The sequence below is a fragment of the Diabrotica virgifera genome, chromosome 5 (assembly GCF_917563875.1).
Source record: "Diabrotica virgifera virgifera chromosome 5, PGI_DIABVI_V3a".
NCBI lineage: Eukaryota > Metazoa > Arthropoda > Insecta > Coleoptera > Chrysomelidae > Diabrotica > Diabrotica virgifera.
Genome location: NC_065447.1, coordinates 112767760 through 112790041, shown reverse-complemented (window position 1 = coordinate 112790041; position 22282 = coordinate 112767760). Strand labels below are relative to the sequence as shown.

Here is a 22282-nt window from a genome sequence, read left to right as displayed (position 1 = left end):
AAATTGAATTTTACTAGAACCAGAACCGGACCGGAACCTTTTATTTCATTTCGTTTCGGGTCCCTGTTTTAAATGCGAGCATTCGCGAAAATGAAGAGTACGATACTATGCTCTAGGCTAGGATACGATGCGATGGTCTCCGTTATGAACGCACGCTTAGAAAAAATACAATAGTTCATGTGCTGAGAAGAAAAAGATATGAACTACTTTAAATCATATTGGAAGGTAAAGTACAGGGCAACAGATCAGTAGGAAGACTCCAGAACTCGTGGCTGAAAGACCTGAGGAGACGGTTTGACTGCTCGTCCGCAGAAATTTTTGCGTGCAGCAGTTTCCAAAGCTATAATTACCATTTGGATCGCCAACCTTCGAAAGGAGACGGCGTAATAAAGAGAAGAAGAGATTCTAAAATAAGATTCTGCGTGCCCAAAGGGGTGCACAACGTTCCCCTAGAATGCGTCAATGAAGCCTTACAATGTTTTAGTGCGAAATACTGTGAACGAGTACTTGTGCACCCTAATGTGCTGGCAAGACAATAATTAAATGCGTACGACCTTTCCGAAGTGCGTAGGCTGAAACGATTACTGTCTTCCGACCTGCCTTCAGGTTCCAATCAAACTGGTGCAGAGCAATTAGACCAATTAAATCTTAATTTTAGATTAGTTTTACGTAGGTTACTCACTGTCAGTATTGAACACAATAAATATTTATTGTTTATGTGGGCAGATTGCTGTACTCGGTGGAGTTTACTATTTTTATTGGAAATAAGCCACAATTTTACTTTAAAATAACATTATTTTGACGTTGCGATTTTAAAACAAACATATTTTAAATAGTGCAGCCGATATGTGAAACAATTGTGCATTTAATGATAGAAGTATATAATTTGGACCACATATACTGCACATATAAAGGTTCAATGAACGAGACTTCAGATTTCAACAAAATTTGGTATATAGGTCTTTTTTGATGTATAAGATCGAGGTCTTGAACCGTAAAGGTAGACTTCCGCACCAAGCGACCGAGACAGGAGACCGCGACAGGCGACAGATAGGTCGCGATTAGACGATAGTTGGTCGCGATTAGACGATAGTTGGTCGCTGGTCTCTGTCGCGGGCTGCAGAACTACCCTGATATAATTGCATTGAGAGCAGTCGTGGGGAGACCTCGCCTATCTGTCGCCTGTCGCGGTCTCCTGTCTCGGTCGCTTGGTGCGGAAATCTACCTTAAGAATCGGTTTACCAGAAGTTGTGTTTTTCCTGGTTTTTATGTAAAAATATGCTGTTTTTTCTCAATTCTTTCACCCTGTATGTATTAATTTTTCAAAAAGATAATACCACCATTGAAAAGAGCGTAAAAATATTTTTTAGGAAATATCTTTAACTTTTTAGTTATGTTAATTACCATTTAATAATAGTCTGGGCTGATTATCGGAGAATAGGCCATTTTTGGGAAAAGTTATTTACCAGCAATTTTATTGCTGGAATCGAAATATAAGATCCTATATAATAATAATATAGGTATGCAAAGTCCTCAGATAGTGTGCTACTTTTTTTATAAACAAAATTTGTTTTTTTTTTTCAAAAAAGTGTTTTTTCAATTATTGCTCTATAACTCCGAAGATTTTAACTTTACAACAAAAACACCCAAATAAAAATTCACCGTGATTAAATTCTGCATAGAGACGTGTTTTTCATGATCTGCTCCGACGAAAATTTTCCTCGGAAAATGCGGGTTTTCCCAACAAAATCTTTAATTTTCAAGGAAAGTTTTAGATAAGTAATTATCTACCAATAATTAAATAATTTGATGACTTAAAAGCCTTCTTGGTTTAGATTATAGTTCCAGAAGCTGGTGAAAATTAAACTAATATTTTAGCAACAATTCAATTGTAAATTAATAATTTACGGTCGCAATAATAACCAAAATAATTATGATACACTGATCAAACTTTGAAATCTTATAAAGATGAGATGCCTATTTAACATTTTGTCGACAAAATATTATTTTTTTATTTTTTTGCAAAATCTTTAAATGTTTAAAAAAAAATAGTTATAAACAAATTAACGTTTCTCAGAAAGTTTTTATTATATTATAATTTTAAAAAATAGCTAAAATGCGTATTTCAAATATCTTTAAAATGAATGCTTTAAAACTTTTTTGCCACCATTTGCAAAAAAGTTATGAAACAGCAAAATTAACATACGATTACTACGGTGTTTATAATTTTTGTTATTCTTTCAAAGCGTAAAAGTGAGTTTAAAGTACAAGCTAATTATTTACAAAAAAATATCGATTATCAGTTTAATGGTTATATTTTCATTAAAGATTATAAATATATTTCTTTGTAATTTACACGCGTGAAAGTAGACTAATACAGTACTGTAGCTAAAATTTTCACTCGGAGCGACGACCGGCCGCACAACGTACACTTTTAATAAATAATGTATGCTGCGTGTCAGTCGCTTCGAGTGAACATTTTAGCTCCGACTATATATCAGGCCTACTTTTGCGCTTAAAATTACAAAAAAAAAGGATTTTTAATCTTTGAATAAAATATAACCATTGCACTAATTTTTGACATTCTTTGTGATTAATTAGTTTGTACCATAGACTCACATTTAAGCTTTGAAACAATTAAAACAAATTATAAACAACGGAGCAATCGTATATTTATTTTGCTGTTTCATAACTTTTTTGCAAATGGTTGTAAAATTTTTTTAAAGCATTCATTTTCAAGATCTATGAAATACGCATTTTAGGTATTTTTAAAATTAGAATATAATAAACAATTTCTGAGAAATGTTAATTTGTTTATAATAATTTTTTTTTAAACATTTAAGGATTATGCAAAAAAATGAAAAATTTATATTTTGTCGACAAAATATTAAATAGGCATCACACCTTTATAATCTTTCTAAGTTTGATCAATGTCTCATGATTATTTTGGTTGTTATTGCGACTGTAAATTGTTAATTAACAATTGAATTGTTGCTAAAATATTCGTTTCATTTTCACCGGCTTCTGAATTTACAATCTATATCAAGAAATCTTTTATTTCACCAAGCTATTGATAAATAATTACTGGCCCAAAAAATTTATTTGAAAATTCGAGATTTTGTTGGGAAAACCCACATTTTTCGAGGAAAATTTTCGTCGGAGTAAATCGGAAAGAACTTGCCACTATGTAGAATTAAATTGGGGTGAATTTTTATTTGAGTGTTTTTGGTCTAAAGCTAAAATCTTCGGAGTTATAGAGCAATAATTGAAAAAAATACGATTTGTCGGCGCCATTTTATTTATAAAAAAAAGTAGCACACTATCTGCGGACTTTGCATACCTATATTAATAATACATAGGATCTTATAATTCGATTCCAGCAATAAAATTGCTGGTAAATAACCTTTCTTTGTACTTTACTAATTAGACCAGCGTATTATAATTATTTTTTTTCAAAATTTAAAGATTATGCAAAAAAAGAAAAATTTATATTTGTCGATAAAATATTAAATATGCATCTCATCTTTATAATCTTTATAAGTTTGATCAATGTATCATTATTATTTTGGTTATTATTGCGATCGTAAATTGTTAATTAACAATTGAATTGTTGCTAAAATATTCGTTTAATTTTCACCGACTTCTGGAATTACAATGCTTCTGGAATTACAATATATACCAAGAAAGCTTTGATGTCACTAAGTTATTTAATTATTGATTAATAATTACTTACCTAAAACTTTATTTGAAAATTAGAGTTTTTTTTTAGGAAAACCCGCATTTTTCGAGGAAAATTTTCGTCGAAGCAAATCGTGAAAAACGGATCACGGATCTCTATGCAAAATTTAATTGCGGTGAATTTTTATTTGAGTGTTTTTGTTGTAAAGTTAAAATCTTCGGAGTTATAGAGCAATAATTGAAAAAAAAAATAGGATTTGTCGGCGCCATTGTGTTTATAAAAAAAGTAGCACACTATCTGCGGACTTTGCATACCTATATTATTAATATATAGGATCTTATAATTCGATTAAAGCAATAAAATTGCTGGTAAATAACTTTTCCATGAATTTTGCTAATTAGCCCAGAGTATAAATGCAAAACGTATCTTGACATGTACCTATATGCGGCAGATTCGTGCAAATATTATAAGAATTATTGTGCAATTAATGGTAGATGGGAGGTAAGGGATCGGACTTAACAACAATACATTAATCGATCCAAAAGTCAACCTCACCTGCACGAGTGGTAGTCTAAAATTACCTGGTGCCTCCTGCTACATAACAGACGAGGCTCTGGCGACCGAGTATGAGCGGGATAACCATACAACAGTTACAGGGAGTCAAGGAAATGTGATCCCTACAACTCACCAACCCGCCTGGCCAGCGTGGTGTTTTATGGCTATTTTCCCCAAACTAGCAATGTCGAACTTACAACAAAGCGGAAATGGACCCCAGGTGGGTAGGAGAAATCCGGAGTCCCACATCGGGAAACCGATCAGCCTCATGGATTCTGGGGGAGGCAAAAGCTCGACAAGAACGAATCGGAGAAAACGGAAAAAGAAGGAATCCAACAGAATACATATAGCCACATATAATACAGATCCATGGCTCAAGATGAAAAGTTGTACGAACTCGAAGAGGAATTAACTAAAATCAAATGGGACATTGTAGGATTGTCAGAAGTCAAAAGAAGAGGAGAACTGTGTATAGACCTGGAATCAGGAAATCGCCTCTATTACAAAGGAAAGGAGGAGGAAACATATGGAGGAATAGGATTTCTGATCAAAGAGAAAATTAAACAAAACGTAATCGAGTATAAGAGCATATCAGATAGAGTAGGATATATCATACTAGAAATTAACAGGAAGACAAGAATGAAACTAATACAAGTATATGCTCCAACAACACATGATGAGGAAGAAATTGATAACTTTTATGATGACATCACCACAGCAATGGAAAACAAAACTATAAAAACAACAATCGTTATGGGAGATTTTAACGCAAAAATCGGAAAGAAAATGGAAGACTCAGAAAACAAAATAGGAAACTACGGACTTGGATCAAGGAATATTACGGGCGAAAGACTACTAGAATATTTGGAACAACAAAACCTTCATGCAATAAATACATACTTTAATAAGAAGCCAAACCAAAAATGGACATGGGTCTCCCCAAATGGGGTGACAAAAACTGAAATAGACTACTTCCTCTGCCAAAATAAACAAATCTTCGAAGACGTAACTGCACTTAATAAATTCTCAACTGGCAGCGACCACCGCATACTACGAGCCAAAATAGAAATAAGCAAACTAGCGACGCAGAAATCTAGAAGAAAACCAACGGCTATTGACCATAGCAGAATAAGACGAAACGCAGAAGAATATAGACAGACTTTAAGGGAAAACTATAATCAACAAGTAGCAAAGGAAGAGTCAGAAATTAATAAGATCAATGAAGAACTGAAAGAAAAACTCTTGGAAGCGGGAATGAAAACTGCCAAAAAACTAACAACAAAAGAAAATAGATTAAGTAGCGGGACAGTTAAATTAATGGAAAGTAGACGAAAACTAATAAGCGAAAACAAAAAAACACAGTAGAATACGTAGAACTAAACAAACTTATTAGAAGAAAAACCAGAGAGGATCTAAGAAAACACACTGAAAATGAAATCGAGAAAGTAATTGAGAGAAATAAGGGCCTAAAATTCTTACGACCAAATTTAGGGAAACCACTACTCATTTCAATAAAGGATGAAACAGGACGGGAAGAGAGGAGAAAAGATAAGATAGAAGAAGTAAAAAGGTTTTATAAAGAACTATACACCTCAAAGAAAGACGCAAACTTTAACACTCAGGAATATATCAAGAAAACAATCACGAATGTAAACTCAGAAACACTACCAAAAATAGAAAATTATGAAATAGAAGCAGCACTATCACAATTAAAGAACAACAAAGCACCAGGACCAGATGGAATCCTTGCTGAAATGTAGAAAGAAGGGAAAGAAGAAATCTTACAAACATTAAGAAATCTGTTTAATCAGTGTCTACATAAAGGAGAAATACCCGACGAATGGAACGAAAGTCTTACAATCCTGCTATTTAAGAAAGGCGACAGAAAAGACATAAAAAATTACAGACCCATCTCACTGCTGTCGCAAACGTATACACTATTCATGAGGATTATCAACAACAGACTAACACACAAATTGGACTCGTATCAACCCGTAGAGCAGGCAGGATTCCGAAAGGGATATAGCACCACTGACCATCTTCTAACAATTAGGACACTAATAGAAAAAGCTAACGAATACCATATAGATCTGCACTTAGCGTTCGTTGACTACGAAAAAGCATTTGACAGCGTGGAAATGTGGGCAATAGAAAAAGCTATAAACAACTGTCGAATAGATTCCAGATACAGAATGCTAATACATAATATATATAAAAAAGCAACAATGACAGTACAATTGGAAGAAACCACAAAACCCATACCAATTAACAGAGGAGTGCGACAGGGAGATGTTATTTCTCCTAAACTATTTACATTAGCACTGGAAGATGTTTTCAAAACAATGGAATGGACAAACATGGGAATAAACATAAATGGAAAGAAACTAAACCACCTAAGATATGCAGACGATGTAGTAGTCATAGCATCAAGTTTTTAAGAACTACAAACCATGCTAACCGAACTAGCAAATGAATCCGAACAAATAGGTCTAAAAATGAATTTTGCCAAAACAAAAACAATGACAAACACACAAGACAATAGAAACGTAATACTAAACGACACCACAATAGAAGCGGTTAATGATTATATATATTTGGGAGAGATTATAAAAATAAATAAGGAAAACCAAACAGCGGAGGTAAAAAGAAGGGTCAGATTAGCCTGGACAGGATTTGGAAAATTAAAATGGGTCCTAAAGAATAAAAAAATACAAAAATACTTAAAAACAAGAGTGTTTGACCAGTGCATACTCCCAATTCTCACATACGCATGCCAAACATGGACCTTGACCAAGGCAAACATGGATAAAATTATAAAGACACAAAGAGCCATGGAGAGAGCAATGTTAGGAGTAAAATTGACAGACAAAAAGCAAAACAACTTGGTCAGAAATAGAACAAAAGTCAAAGACGCAGGTCAACATATAACCAGGCTAAAATGGAGCTGCGCAGGTCATAACGCTAGAGAAACGGACAATAGGTGGAATAGCACGATACAACAATGGAGACCATGGACAGGAAAGAGAGCAAGAGGACGACCCCAGATGAGATGGGGAGACGACATTAAAAAGATAGGAGGAACGCACTGGAAACAGAAAGCACTAAACAGAAGCGAATGGAGGAAACTGGGGGAAGCCTATGTTCAGAATTGGACGAATTAAAGGGCAAAAGAATGGTAGATGCATATAATTTGGACCACATATACTACACATTGTACATATAAAAAGGTTCATATTTAGATACGAGGCCATCTCAGTTTTTGTTCCTTTTACAAAAATGGCGGGCATTCAAAATGGCCACTATAAATATGTGACTAATAGCACGATAACTTTTACACGAAACGTCAGATTTTAACCAAATTTGGTATATATGTTCTTTTTTTGATGAATAATATCGAGGTCTTGAACTGGAGAATCGGTTTACCAGAATTTGTGTTTTTACTGTTTTTTTTTATGTAATAATATGTTGTTTCTTTTCCAATTCTTTCACTCTGTATATATAAATTATTTAAAAAGGTAATAACGCCATTGAAAAGAGTGTAAATATATTTTATAGGAAATATTTTGAACTTTTCAGTTGTGTTAATTACCATTTAATAAATGCATAACGTATGCTCACATGTACCTATGGGCGGCAGATTCATTTTGAATGCCCGCCATTTTTGTAAAAGACTAAATCTGAGATGGCCCCATATCTAAATTGGAATCTTTGTAACTGTAGTATGTGTGGTACAAATTATATGCTTCTACCATTAAATGCACAATAAGTCTTATATTATTATTTGCACGAATCTGCCGCACATAGGTACCTACATGTGAAGATACGTTATGCATGTATTAAATGGTAATTACTATAACTAAAGAGTTCAAAATAATTCCTAAAATATATTTTTACCCTCTTTTCAACGCCGGTATCACCTTTTTGAAAAATTAATATACAGTGTGTCAATTTTAAAACTTACAATGGCTATATCTCACGAACAAAAGCTGATATCGAAAAATGCTTGAAACCGTTTCTAGGATAGTAAGGGGGAACTAAAATGACATGAAAGAGAACTCACCCCCATCAACCCCCTAGGCCCCACCCATCACAACCAAAAAAGTTTAAATTGCAAACCCCTACTTGTGATACATCATTGAAAAGGCTATAAAAAATGCTATTCAATGGTATAAATAATAATTATACAGGGTGAAGCAATAATTGTGAAACTTTGGCTTAAATGAAAAATTTAATAAGGTTTTGTTGAATTACAAATTTATTAAAAATGTCAATTAAGTAAATATTTAATGTGAATTCCGTTGTTTGGTAAACAATAATACAGCCTATTTTCAAATTCTGCACGAAATTTAGCAAATGTTCTAGTAATAGGGCGACATACTTGAGTAATTCTTCCTCGGAATTCCCCAAGTGAAGCAAGTTGAGTTTTATAAGCAGTTGATTTAGGGTAACCCCATAGAAAAAAGTAATATACTATCCTACTATAAAAAGTACTATCCAATGGTATAAATAATAATTATACAGGGTGTTAATATCAGCTGGCTTACTATGACTTTTGTATTTGTAATGCTATCTCCCGGACTATTATTTTAAATGGTAAGTGTCCGCTCGTACTTTTTTTTTTGTTAATTAAAACTTAATTTGCCATTTTTGCCATAAATCAGTTGTTTATAAAACTTAACTTGCGTCACTTGGGAAATTGCGAGAAATAATTACTCAAGCATGTCGCCCTATTACTAGAAAAACATTTGTCAAATTTCGTGCAGAATTTGAAAATAGACTGTATCATTGTTTACAAAACAACGGAACCCACTTTGAACATTTACTTATTGACATTTTTATCAAATTTGTTGTTCAACAAAACCTCATTAAATTTTTCATTTAAGCCAAAGTTTCACAATTATTGCTTCACCCTGTATAATTATTATTTATACCATTGGATAGCATTTTTTATAGCCTTTTCAATGATGTATCACAAGTAGGGGTTTGCAATTTAAACTTTTTTGGTTGTGGTGGGTGGGGCCTAGGGGGTTGATGGGGGTGAGTTCTATTTCATGTCATTTTAGTTCCCCCTTACTATCCTAGAAACGGTTTCAAGCATTTTTCGTTTTCAGCTTTTGTTCGTGAGATATAGCCATTGTAAGTTTTAAAATTGACACACTGTATAAAGGGTGAAAGAATTGAAAAGCACAACATATTTTTATAAAAAAAAACAGTAAAAACACAAATTCTAGTAAACCGATTCTTCCGGTTCAAGACCTCGATATTATTCATCAAAAAAAGAACCTTATCCCAAATTTAGTTGAAATCTGACATCTCGTTCAAAAGTTATCGTGCTATTAGTCACATATGTATAGTTGCCATTTTGAATGCCCGCCATTTTTTGTAAAAGGAACAAAAATCGAGATTGCCTCGTATCTAAATTTGAACCTCTATATGTGTAGTATAATATGTGGTCCAAATTATATGCTTCTACCGTTAAACTCACAATAATTCTTATAATATTTGCACGAATCTGCCGCATATAGGTACATATGAAGATACGTGTTGCACTTAATAAATGGTAATTAACATAACTAAAGAGTTAAAAATATTTCCTAAAAAATATTTTTACGCTCTTTTAAATGGCCGTATTAACTATTTGAAAAATTAATACATACAGGGTGAAATAATTGAAAAAAAAACAACATATTTTTACATAGAAACCAGGAAAAACACAACTTCTGGTAAACCGATTCTTCCGGTTCAAAACCTCGATCTTATACATCAAAAAAAGAACCTATATACCAAATTTGGTAGAAATTTGAAGTCTCGTTCAAAAGTTATCGTGCTATTAGTCACCTATGTATAGTCGCCATTTTGAATACCCGCCATTTTTGTAAAAGGCAAAATCTGAGATGGCCTTCTATCTAGTTTTGAACGTTTATATGCTTAGTATATGTGGTCCAAATTATATGCTTATATCATTAAATGCACAATTCTTATAATATTTGCACAAATCTGCCGCATTAAAGTAAAATTGTGGCTTATTTCCAATACAAAAATAGTAATTTGCATTAAAATGACATCAGAATAATAATAAGACAAAAACTTCAGAATAATATCAATGGAGGTACATAAAAATATTTATAGTTTATTTATTTTGTAACTGTTTTAGTTTATGATATACAGTGATGAGTGTGCTAAGAACCGGCAAAATAACACAACAGATGGAAAACATAATACGTTGTAAAATAAAAAGAGATGAAACTAGTAGAGGTGTAAAATTATATAGTTATCGATAGGAACCTATAAATTGTTTAATAAAATGTATTGTTGCTTACTTCGGCAAAATGTACGGGTCCCAAAGCATCTAGCATCCCGTTAGTTATCATTGCATTTAGCGTAGCATCATCAATGTAACTAGAATCTAATCTTGGATAACGATTTCTATGCGATGAAGACCTGGTATCATTCCTTTTTGGTCTCTACAACAAGATATAATATAACAACATTTTTGTTTATTTAGTAGTATTTTGTATTTTGACAACGACACCCGATTTGGGCATCTAAATGTTAATAAAATTATTTTTTTCAAGTTAATTGTCCCTAATGGCTTATTTCCTATCTAAATAGTAAATTATACAGGGTGTAACAAAAATACAGGTCATAAATTTAATCACATATTGTGGCACCAAAAATAGTTCGTTTGAACCTATCTTACCTTAGTACAAATGTGCACATAAAAAAGTTACAGCCCTTTGAAGTTACAAAATAAAAATCGATTTTTTCCAATATATCGAAATCTGTTAGGGATATTTTATTAAAAATGGACATGTGGCGTTCTTATGGCAGAAGAATCTTACAAAAAAATTATAGTGAAATTTGTTCACCCATAAAAATTTTATGGGGGTTTTGTTCCCTTAAACCCCGCCAAACTTTTGTGTACGTTCCAATTAAATTATTATTGTGGTACCATTAGTTAAATTCAATATTTTTAAAACTTTTTTGGCTCTTAGCATTTTTTCGGAAGGCAGTTTTTATCGACTTCTTTTTTAATATGTATACATAAAATTTTTATGGGGGGTTTTGTTCCTTTAAACACCTCCAAATGTTTGTGTACATTCCAATTAAACTATTACTGCGATGCCATTAGTTAAACACAGTGTTTTATAAACTTTCTGCCTCTTTGTATTTTTTTGATAAGGCACCTTTTATTGAGATGTGGCTTCTTTTTTAATATGGTTCAAAATGTACCTAAAAATGTGAATCATAAATAAATTTTCATATTAATTACCAAGTCTCCATAATCGTACTTAACCATAATATATAAATATATGGTGGATTTGACAAATATTCAAACTATCTTGATAAAACTCGACTTTTCGAAAAAGTACTAAGAGACAAAAAAGTTTTTAAAACATTGTGTTTAACTAATGACACTACAATAATAATTAAATTGGAACGTAGACAAAAGTTTGGGGAAGTTTAAAAGAACAAAACCCCCATAAAATTTTTATGGGTTGTCTAAATTCACTGTAATTTAACTTTTCAGCTACTACTGCCATAAGAATGCCACATGTCCATTTTCAATAAAATATCTTTAACAGATTTCGATATATTGGAAAAAATCAATTTTTATTTTGTAACTTCAAAGGGCTTTAACTTTTTTATGTGCACATTTGTACAAAGGTAACTATTTTTGGTCCCAGAATATGTGATTAAATTTATGACCTGTATTTTTGTTACAGCCTGTATAATTGTAGATAATAATAGGTAATATAATGAATGGAGAAAATATGCATACAAATTTATTTAACACGTCGATTATTGTGGTAATTAGACTGACACGTTGATTATTAACACTAATTATTTTGTTGCGGCACTAACTCAATATAAGTTAATACCTACGTATGAACAGAATCAATAGACTTTGTAAATTATTTTTAATTGGTATTCGTGAACTATTCCGCAGTTTATTTATTTATATAATTTATTTACAGATAAATAAGTTATTAATAACAACGACAATAATAATAATAAATGTTGTTCTGAAGCTATTTCCTTGTGGCATTTTTATAATCAACTATTTCTAATGGGATATAATAATAATAAAGTTATTAAATATTTTTTTTACAAAAATTTAAGACAGAAAAAATAAACTTATAATGATTTTATGGGTACCATTAGCAAGTGGAGGAGATATTCTGTCAACAGAATTTTAAAAAATTAAAAAAAAATATTTGCAGCATTGTAAAACTTGATTGAAATGTTTTTCTTATAAACAATATTTTTTTGCTATTGTCCAGGAAAAATTATTTCTTATAATGGAAAAGCTGACATTTTCTTTTCCCAAATTAAAAAGGGAGTCTAAAATAATTAGGCACGAAGTCAGCCTTTTTTAGAGACCTTATAGATGGTTTGTTAAATATAATTAAGAAACCTAATTAGAGATATTTAAAAGATTAGGGACTAAAGTATTACTATAATAAGTTCGAAAAACGTTGCCTTGAACGGTGTCGTCTACAAAGCTTCAAAATGTGAAGTTCCAATCAGTGGCGGCTCGTGATTTTTACAATAGGGGAGGCTATACCCAACTGTAAAATATCTAGACAAATTTGCACCAGCAAAAAAATGCGCCAAAAAATGTAATTTAAGGCTCCATTTTTTTACCATTTTTTATTTACATTTCATAATATCATCCTAATTCATAATTTCATGATATTATATCATTTTAAAAATAGTTAGTCTAATTGTAAAAGTTTAATACCAAAGTTTGTGTCGTTTATTTGTTAACAATTCCATCTATTTGTAAATAGATACCTATGCATATCAAAATAAATACAGATTTGAAGTTTTGCATACATAATGAAGCTTCAAATTTCTTGAGATACTCAACTGAATTTTTTTAATTCTAAACGCGGCCTACTGCGAATTCAAAAGCACGATAAATTACCGATATTTTGCTTTGAGTTAGAGATATCGGAAAAAGTTATTTGAGCAAGTTGTTCCAAATATTATTATAACCCCACATACCAAATTTCATAACAAAATTCGCACTTCTAGATTTTTCGTTATTTTTAGTCAGGACCCTAAAATTCGTTGTCCCGAGACGCACGCAACCACGCAACGGAGCCGAGAAGCTACTCTGCCTCCCTTGGTATATCTCCGGGCAGCGTGTGATGGCGCCGTAGATGCCACTCTTAAGGAGACCGGGTCTCCTTAAACGCCTGTTGCGCTGCACGGAGCATTAGCAACGGAGACTGCTGGGCTTCTCGGCTCCGTGCTCCGTTCATGCATCTCGGGATAACCCAGGGTCCTGCCTACAATAATATGTAATAAAACTGAGACGCGATCATGCGTTCTAATGCTAATGCTCCGTACGTATGGATAATTAGTGATAATATGGAATTTACACGTTGTATAATAGTGAGAGTGCTTATTGTTTTCGCGATTCATGATAAACAAAACAGTGTAGAGTGTGTAAAAAATTTATGGGGAGGCTGAGCCTCCCTTGCCTCCTCTGACGAGCCGCCACTGGTTCCAATTCAATCAGCTTGGAGCTTCGATTTGTCAGACGTCTGGCCACGCCGGGACAAAGCCCCCATCAGGGTAGTTTTTTTACCTTATTTCTCTGTACTAATAGTAGTGTATTATCAGCACATAGAAATGTGATAACCAATGAGAAATGATTATTAACATTTTCTTTATTTATAAAATACATAACTTAATTTACTTACTTATTAATTAAATAACGAAAATATTAAATGCATTTATACAACTTGGTACCAAAAATTTAAATTTTAATTATACTTAAATATAATATAAAAAATATCCATGTTTTATTCATGAACATGATCATTAAAAGTTCCAATATATATTAATTCAATTAAGTAAAAAATACATTATTAATAAAGTTTACAACTCAATGGCTAAATAAAATACCAAATACTTATTCTAAAAGGTTAAGAACAGAACAAGTGGGTCGAGGTGGAGGTGTAGGTCGCGGTGGATGCTACTAGTTAAGCCGCAGTCGATGTCGGCAGCACATTTCAAGGAGGTCACCTGCGCTGTCAGTCGAGCTAGAATCACTATCAAGTGAAGTTGTTTAATGAAATTTGAATGACAAAAAGACTGTGCTTTTGCGATGTTGTGTCAGTCAAGTAATGATAGTGATGAAATATCGCTGTAAATAATCAGATCCTCGTTCATATTTCAAAAATTTAGTGAATTTTTCCTGTGTATTCTCTGCTTGGATCTTCCATAAAAATAATAAACAATATATAACTTTTTATTAATTTCATGTCTTAAATCGATTATTTATTAAACACACTATTGTACACTATTAATATTATTTAATAAACAACTCAAAATATTTCTGACGCCGTGTCAAATATTTAGTAGACATGTTTGTCACTGTCTTGACACCGCATTATCTTCTTTTTCACCCCTGTAACTTATTAAAATAAACAGTAGAAGTTTTCAAGGACTTACGGCCCTCGGTAAAAATGTAATCTTTCATTCTGCGTTTAAATTTTAAAAAATACTTGTTAGTTTTCTCAGGATTCGAAAAAATGAATGCATTTAAAACACAATGGAGCCAAAACTTTGCGCCTATCCCCTTAAAGACTTAGGACTGAAAAGTATATATTTACAGTTGGTTTTAATTATACAGTGAGCACGTAAAGGTTTTAATAAATTCATTTTCTCGAGAATGGACGACTTCGGGAAAAATCCCGAAACAGGTCAATTTTATTTTTAAATTACGACTTTTTAGCATATATGTCATACTGGTGACGTCACCCATCTGGGCGTGATGACGTCATCGATGATTTTTTTAAATGAGAATAGGGGTGGAGCGATAGCTCATTTGAAAAATAATTCAATTTTCTATTCAGTAATATAAACAATAACATAATTATTTATACAGAGTGTCCAAAAAAAAAATTATTTAAATTTATTGACATAAAAAGAAGAATGGGTGTAATTTATTTAATTCAAAATACATTTTACTGCTATCAGAAAACAGGAAAAAATATTTATTTGATAAATAAATATTATTTTTGGCTTAAATTCAATATTGAAGCAGCCATCCACATGCCTCTTGACAGTTTGAACATTTAATTTAGGCGAAAAGCAATGATGATTTTTCAAATTAATATATTTTTCTGTTTGTGAGAGCAGTAAAATGTATTTTAAATTAAATAAATTACATACATTCTTCTTTTTATGTCAATAAATTTAATTCAAAAAAATTTTTTTGGACACCCTGTATGAATAATTATGTTAATATTTATAATACTGAATAGAGAATTGAATTATCGATTATCTCATTAAAAAATCATCGATGACGTCATCACGCCCAGATGGGTGACGTCACTAGTATGATATATATGCCAAAAAGTCGTAATTTAAAAATAAAAATTGACCTATTTCGGGATTTTTTTCAAAATTCGTCCATTCTCGAGAAAATGAATTTATTCCAACCTTTACGTACTCACTGTATAAAATACATTTAATACTTTTTATAGTCTTACATACATTTATCATACATTTTTAACTACTTCTTTCCATTAATTTCTTCTTGTTTTTTTTTTCTTTTAATTCACAAGATTACTTTTTTGTAAGTCTGCATATAATCTAAGTAAGTCTTTCTATATCTTTCTTGGTCTACATTTCTTTTGTTTTTGTATTGGCTTAAGTAAGGGTACCATTTTTGGCATTCTTTCCTTTCCCAATCTTTCACTGGGTCCTAAATATCATATTCGCTGTGCTTTAATTACTGTCGTTATTTTTGGCTCTTTATAGAATTCTATATATCAGATGATAAACTATTTTGATGGATATTGATTTCTTAGTTTTTTTGGTATGCTCAATGCACTTTCTCCTCAGTTTATTGTGGTAATATCTTCTGTTGCTTTATAAAAATAATATTTTCATGTGCAAACCTACGTGTATGTGTGTGTGAGTGAGATTATGGCATTAGACAAAATATCTATCTATAAGCGAGGTTCCTACAGCCTCTGTCGCTTCTCGCATTTCGACCGCCATCTTTATCTGTTAATCTACTCGTCTTCTTTGATGGCTCTATCTCTCATGTTGTGCCGTACATTTTCTTCCCAGGCAACTAAAAGCCTTTCCCTTCTTCCAGTGGCGGCTCGTCAGGGTCGGCGGGGTCGGCAGTGCCGACCCACACATTTATGGACACATTATAGATTTTTTAAATATTTAATTTAATCGGAGTTGATGATATTCGTTTCTGTGAAATAAAAAATATATTTATAAAAATAAATTTTATTCATTGTTTTTAAAAGACTTCGATCCCGATACGTTAGTTAAGTGAACCCTGTGCGCTGTGCGTAAGAGACTTTTCAAATTAATGATCCTATAGCCATGCACCCGCACCCGATTGCGATTGTGTGAATTCTTATTATAAAGCCCGGCACGGCATGGCGTCCCCAGATCGAGGATTTGCTATATAATAAGAAGCTATGGAATATTAGCCGATAGGCAACCAATTATACGTTCTCCGTACTTATTTGAATGCAAAGTACGGCAGCGGGTACCTCTGCCGAGGCCGAGCGGTGATCTGCAAACGGCAGAAACTCACGTACGTAGCCACGTATTGTCTCAAACTTGTCTCAATTGTCGATAGAAAAAAACTTTTAAAATCCCTCCAAAACAATAACAAATTTTACAATTACATACATTATAACCCATTTTGCTACTTCGAAACAACATAGACTAGAGTTAATTTATAAACAGGTATAGTTTCTAAATTTATAGGAAAGAAACAAAAAAAAAACAAAAAAAAATAAAAAAAAAAAAACAAAAACCAAAGATCTCCTATGAAATTGAAGCCTTTGGAGACAAAACCTTGCCGACCCTGTCCCTAAAGCCAAAAGCCGCCACTGCCTTCTTCTTCTTTGTTGTGGTATGTAATTTAAAGCTTTCTTTGGCCATCTATCGTCATTCATTCGTTTCACGTGACCATACCACATTAGTTGTCTCGTTTCACTTCTATCTACACTGGAATATACAGTATTTGTCTTCCTTCTAATATCTTCATTCCTGATGTGATATTTTTTGGATATAGGTACCACACGCTCTCCTTAGATAATCAATTTCTACTACTTATATTCTTTTTCGATCTTTCTTCATGATCTGCGAAACTTCTGCCCCGTAAGTCATAATAGGCTCTACCAAGGTACGTTAGATTGTCAATTTCGTTTTTTGTCTTATATCTTTAGATCATAGTAGAGAGTTTAGAATTTAGATCGTTCTTTTGCCCTGCTGCGTTCTGTTTTCAATGTCTCTGTTGGTAGTGCCTTCTTTAGATATTATATATCCGAGATACTTATATTCTTTACATGTTTTTGTGGTTCTAATTTCTAAATATGGATCTTCTTCATCATCCCCTATTTTAAGATACTCTGTCTTTGACATATTCATATTGAGGCCCCATTTTTCATATTCTTTCTTTAGTTTTCTAAACATGTAGTCCATGTCTTCCTCATTATTCGCTACGACTACCTCATCATCTGGAAATACAAAGTTGTTAAACATTTACCACCGCCTATATCTATTCCCATTCCGGATACTTGTTTCCTCCACTGCTCTAGCGATGATTGAATATATATTTTAAATAAAGTCAGAGACAGACAACATACTTGTTTAAGTCCCTTTGTTATTGGAAATGATTCAGATGTAAAGTTTACTTCTTTAACGACACTTCTTGCGTTTTTGTATATATTTGGGGTAGCATGCAAATACTCCCTACTAAGACCTACTTTCATCATTGTTTGAAACAGTTTTTTCAAAATACCGTATCGTATGCCTTCTCTAAATCTACAAACAATAGGTGGGTAGATAGATTCCTGCAAACAAAGACAAAATATCTGCAAACCTAAAAGTATATTGTACAACAAGTGAGAAAAAATACATATTTCTCACGAGCGCAGAAGTTTGTTGGCACGAGCCGAGGAACGTGGCGTGGTCCGCAAATCAAGCGAGGGAGAAATATGTCATTTTCTTATGTGTTGTAAACTGTACTTTTTCTATGGATGTGGTTTTGTCAAGAGTTCAAACTTCAAAATTAAATAAGTTAGGTGGTCTTACGTATATTATATACATAAATTGAAATAAAATACATTATACATGTAGGTATTTAATATTCTTAGAATTTATATACTTAACTTATTTATTTAAAATTCTAATTAACAGTTATTTCCGAACAGTTTTGAAAGGTAATTCCTGGTAAGTTTTGCTCCAACACATTTTATTTGACAACAATAATTGTGTTTGTATTGTGCATGTTACCACGGAAACGGCGATCATATTATATGTAAAGCCGTACGAGAACCCGTGAGAAAAAATATTTCTCACTGCAATGGCCGACTTTTCTCACCGCATGAGAAATTGTTCGTTTTGGATGTATGTAAGTAGTGAGAGAAGTTGCACATTGCATAGCATCCACAGAAAAAGATTATTTTGTTTTGTTTAGTTAGTTTATCGTGACTGTAATTGTTATATTTATAGTTTCTTCATACTAGCTGGTATGTTATTAGTATTATAGAACAAAAGGGTAGAGGCTCGAGGTGCTATTATAACCAAAAACTAGAACTATTGCGATATATGGACTATATTTTAGAAAGCCCGAGATTACTAGGACCATCAGAACACTAATGCCTGGTTGCACCAACAGATCTTAAGCTCCAGCTTAGCTAAGCTGCACTTATAGATAGGGCCTCCTTGAGTATCACTTACGTTGCACCATAATTTTAGATTCTTACCTTATTATCAATTATATCTATTATTATATTATGGTATTCATATGGTAATATATTAGGTCTGGATCCCGCGTATGAAAAAAAAGTTAATTAATAGCAAGCTGAAAATTTGTTAATAGCTTAAGGGTGTCTAGTCGGATAAACTTTGATATATGGGAACACTGTAACAGGGGCAATTTTAATTGTGGAACAGGTTAAAAATTTGGAACGGTCACACCACGAAAACGGCACATTTATTTTGTCCGACAGAACAGACTTAAACTCTCCGAACAGAGATTAAACTCTCATGCAAAAATCAGACTGCTATTTATCACCAAATGGGCGCTTTAATGAGTGGAACATGTAGAATATGTCAAATGACAGGAATTATGACAGGTGATAAATAGCAGTCTGATTTTTGCATGGGGGATTAATCTCTGTTCGGAGAGTTTAAGTATATTCTGTCGGACAAAATAAATGTGCCGTTTTCGTGGTCTGACCGTTCCAAATTTTTAACCTGTTCCACAATTAAAATTGCCCCTGTTACAGTGTTCCCATATATCAAAGTTTATCCGACTAGACACCCTTAAGCTATTAACAAATTTTCAGCTTGCTATTAATCAACTTTTTTTTCATACGCGGGATCCAGACCTAATTATAATTATATTATATTAATTCTTATGATATTCTCGACTTAAGCTTAAGATCTGTTGGTGCAACCGGGCATAAACGTCCTGAATATTTTACTACAGAAGAACTGAAAACGGTTATCAAAAAAATCAATATAGGTAAATCCTCGAGCCCCTATGAGGTTCCGATGAGCCTGAGGGTATCAAGATATTAGTTACAGGAAACAGAGGTAGTACTTATGTCTAGTTGCACCAACAGATCTTAAGCTTAAGACGTGCTTTAAGCTCAGCTTACGAAACCTATGCGTTACACCATTGAGTCTTAGATCAATTTTCAACTTGTCACAATCGATTGCCACGTAAAACGGATCGATAACAATCGAAAATTATGGTGCAAAGTAAGTGAGACTTAAAGCGGCCCTAATCTATAATCTGAGCTGGGCTTAGCTGGAGCTTAAGATTTGATGGTGCAACCAGGCATTAGAAGCTTAAACGAGTTGCTCTACGAATAGAATTTTTCAGTAGATTTTAAAAATGTATTTGTTAACTGATTATAATTCTAAAAGCCTAAAAACCATTGGATAGAATAAGTTCCTTTTAGTGTAGGAAACAGAGGTTGAACCTTGCAAAATGGACACAAGTCCGGTTTTATTTTTTTTCCCGTTATATCAAGGGGTGCTTATTATAAGACTAACTTTTTCTGAAAAAATTTCGCCCCGGAACCCCTTTTTCATCCTTTTAAAGGAGGTAATTTGTGGTTTTTGCGGAATGTAGCCCTTCCTGTACCTTTTACAAAAAAATTTTTTTATATAAATATGAAGAAGACTATATTTTCCACGATTTATTTCACGACAGCATGTCTATCATCCACCGTTTAGCGGGGGTGGCGCCCCAAAGTTGACAAGTTTTTAAAAAAGATGTTTTAAAAAAAATATATTTTTCACTAACTGTAAAGGAAATTAAGAAAAAATCCTGCGGCGATTATTCAGAAATAAGTGACTGATTTTTTGGTATAGGTTTCACTTAAGGGTCATTGCCCTATTTTTAATTAAAGGGTGTTACATTTTAAAAAACCCCTTTTTATACCATCTGAACCGTTTATGCTAAAGTAAAAAGACTTTCAGCGATTACCCATATACTGGTGTTATTTAAAAATTTGTATAATGCACCCCCATTTTTCCCCGGAACCACCCCAAAAAAAAGAAGAATTAATAAATAAAGGGATTTTCTTGGAATCCTTCACACACAATGCCCTTTATTAATATGCTTCATATATCATTTTGTGAACGTTATTATTACCCATGTATGGACACCAAAAGCGATTACCTAGTGAAACCCCTGTAGCCAAAAAAATAAATAAAAGGGGGGGTTGAAATTTCCTTTTGGTTTTTGCTTTTTGATCCATATGGGCATATGCTTCATCAATAGTGCTTTTCAAAAATATATATTGTTATTGCAACATCCCTGCGGAAACCATCTCTATCCTTGAAAATATACTGCAGAAACTACCCCTATCCCTTGGCGAGGATGTTTTTACGATTTTCTCATTACCTATTTCTCATTACCTTTTTAAACAAAACTTTTACAAGGTTAAAGACCACTATTTACTCTAAAAATTAGGTCCTATTAATATTTTTCGTATAAGCAACCGTTACGGCACAGTGGCGCCGTAAACCTCATATATGCTTTGGCGGGCTCCAGTTTTTTTCGTCATCTGTTCGTTTTATTGATGAAGTACTTATGTAAAATAAAACAACACAGTGTAACCTACAAATTATGACCCATGCACATTTTACAATCTTTGCGCCCCAAAGCCACAGTGGTGGCCCAAGATCAATTTTTGCATATTTTCTCCACCTACACAAATTTTATTGCATTAATTCTACCTTAATAGCACAATATTTACCCTTAAGTGGTCGCTAAGCAGTGGCGGATCCAGGGAGGAGTGATGGGGGTGATCACTTCCCCCTTCCTCAAACCAAGTGATATTATATTCAAAGATTATAAAAATATTCATTTATTTTTATAGAAATACTTATATTATATTATTATTTTTATAAGAATGGCGTACTTTTTATGCTTTAGCGACAGTGGAGGATCCAGCAACGTTAAGAGGGGGTGCCAATTGGCTAAATTTCTATAAAAATAAAAGAATATTTTTATAATCTTTGAATATAATATCACTTGGTTTGAGAGGGGGGGAGGTGATCACCCCCATCATAGCTCTCTGGATCCGCCACTGCTTAGCGACCACCTAAGGGTAAATATTGTGCTATTAAGATAGCAATAATGCAATAAAATGCGTGTAGGTGGCGAAAATATGCAAAAATTGATTTTGGGCCACCAATGTGGCTTTGGGGCGCAAAGATTGTAAAATGTGCATAAGTCATAATTTGTAGGTTACACTGTGTTGTTTTATTTTACATAAGTACTTTATCAATAAAACGAACAGATGACGAAGAAAAAAAAACAAATACTGGAGCCCGCCAAAGCATATATGAGGTTTACGGCGCCACAGTGCCGTAACGGTTGCTTATACGAAAAAAATTAATAGGATGTAATTTTTAGAGTAAATAGTGGTCTTTAACCTTGTATAAGTTTTGTTTAAAAAGAATGCATAGGTAATGAGACAATCGTAAAAACATCCTCGCCAAGGGATAGGGGTAGTTTTTGCA

The 22282-nt window shown here is 32.9% G+C and overlaps 1 protein-coding gene across 2 annotated transcripts in view; it reads right to left on the bottom strand.

Moving 5' to 3' along the window:
* LOC126884310 (uncharacterized) overlaps window positions 1-22282 on the bottom strand; it is an 85195-nt gene that overhangs the window by 46440 nt on the left and 16473 nt on the right. For both annotated transcript variants that reach the window (XM_050650247.1, XM_050650248.1), the window contains exon 2: window positions 10555-10698. In XM_050650247.1, coding sequence (XP_050506204.1) covers window positions 10555-10698 — 144 coding nt within the window. The remainder of the gene's footprint in view (window positions 1-10554; window positions 10699-22282) is intronic.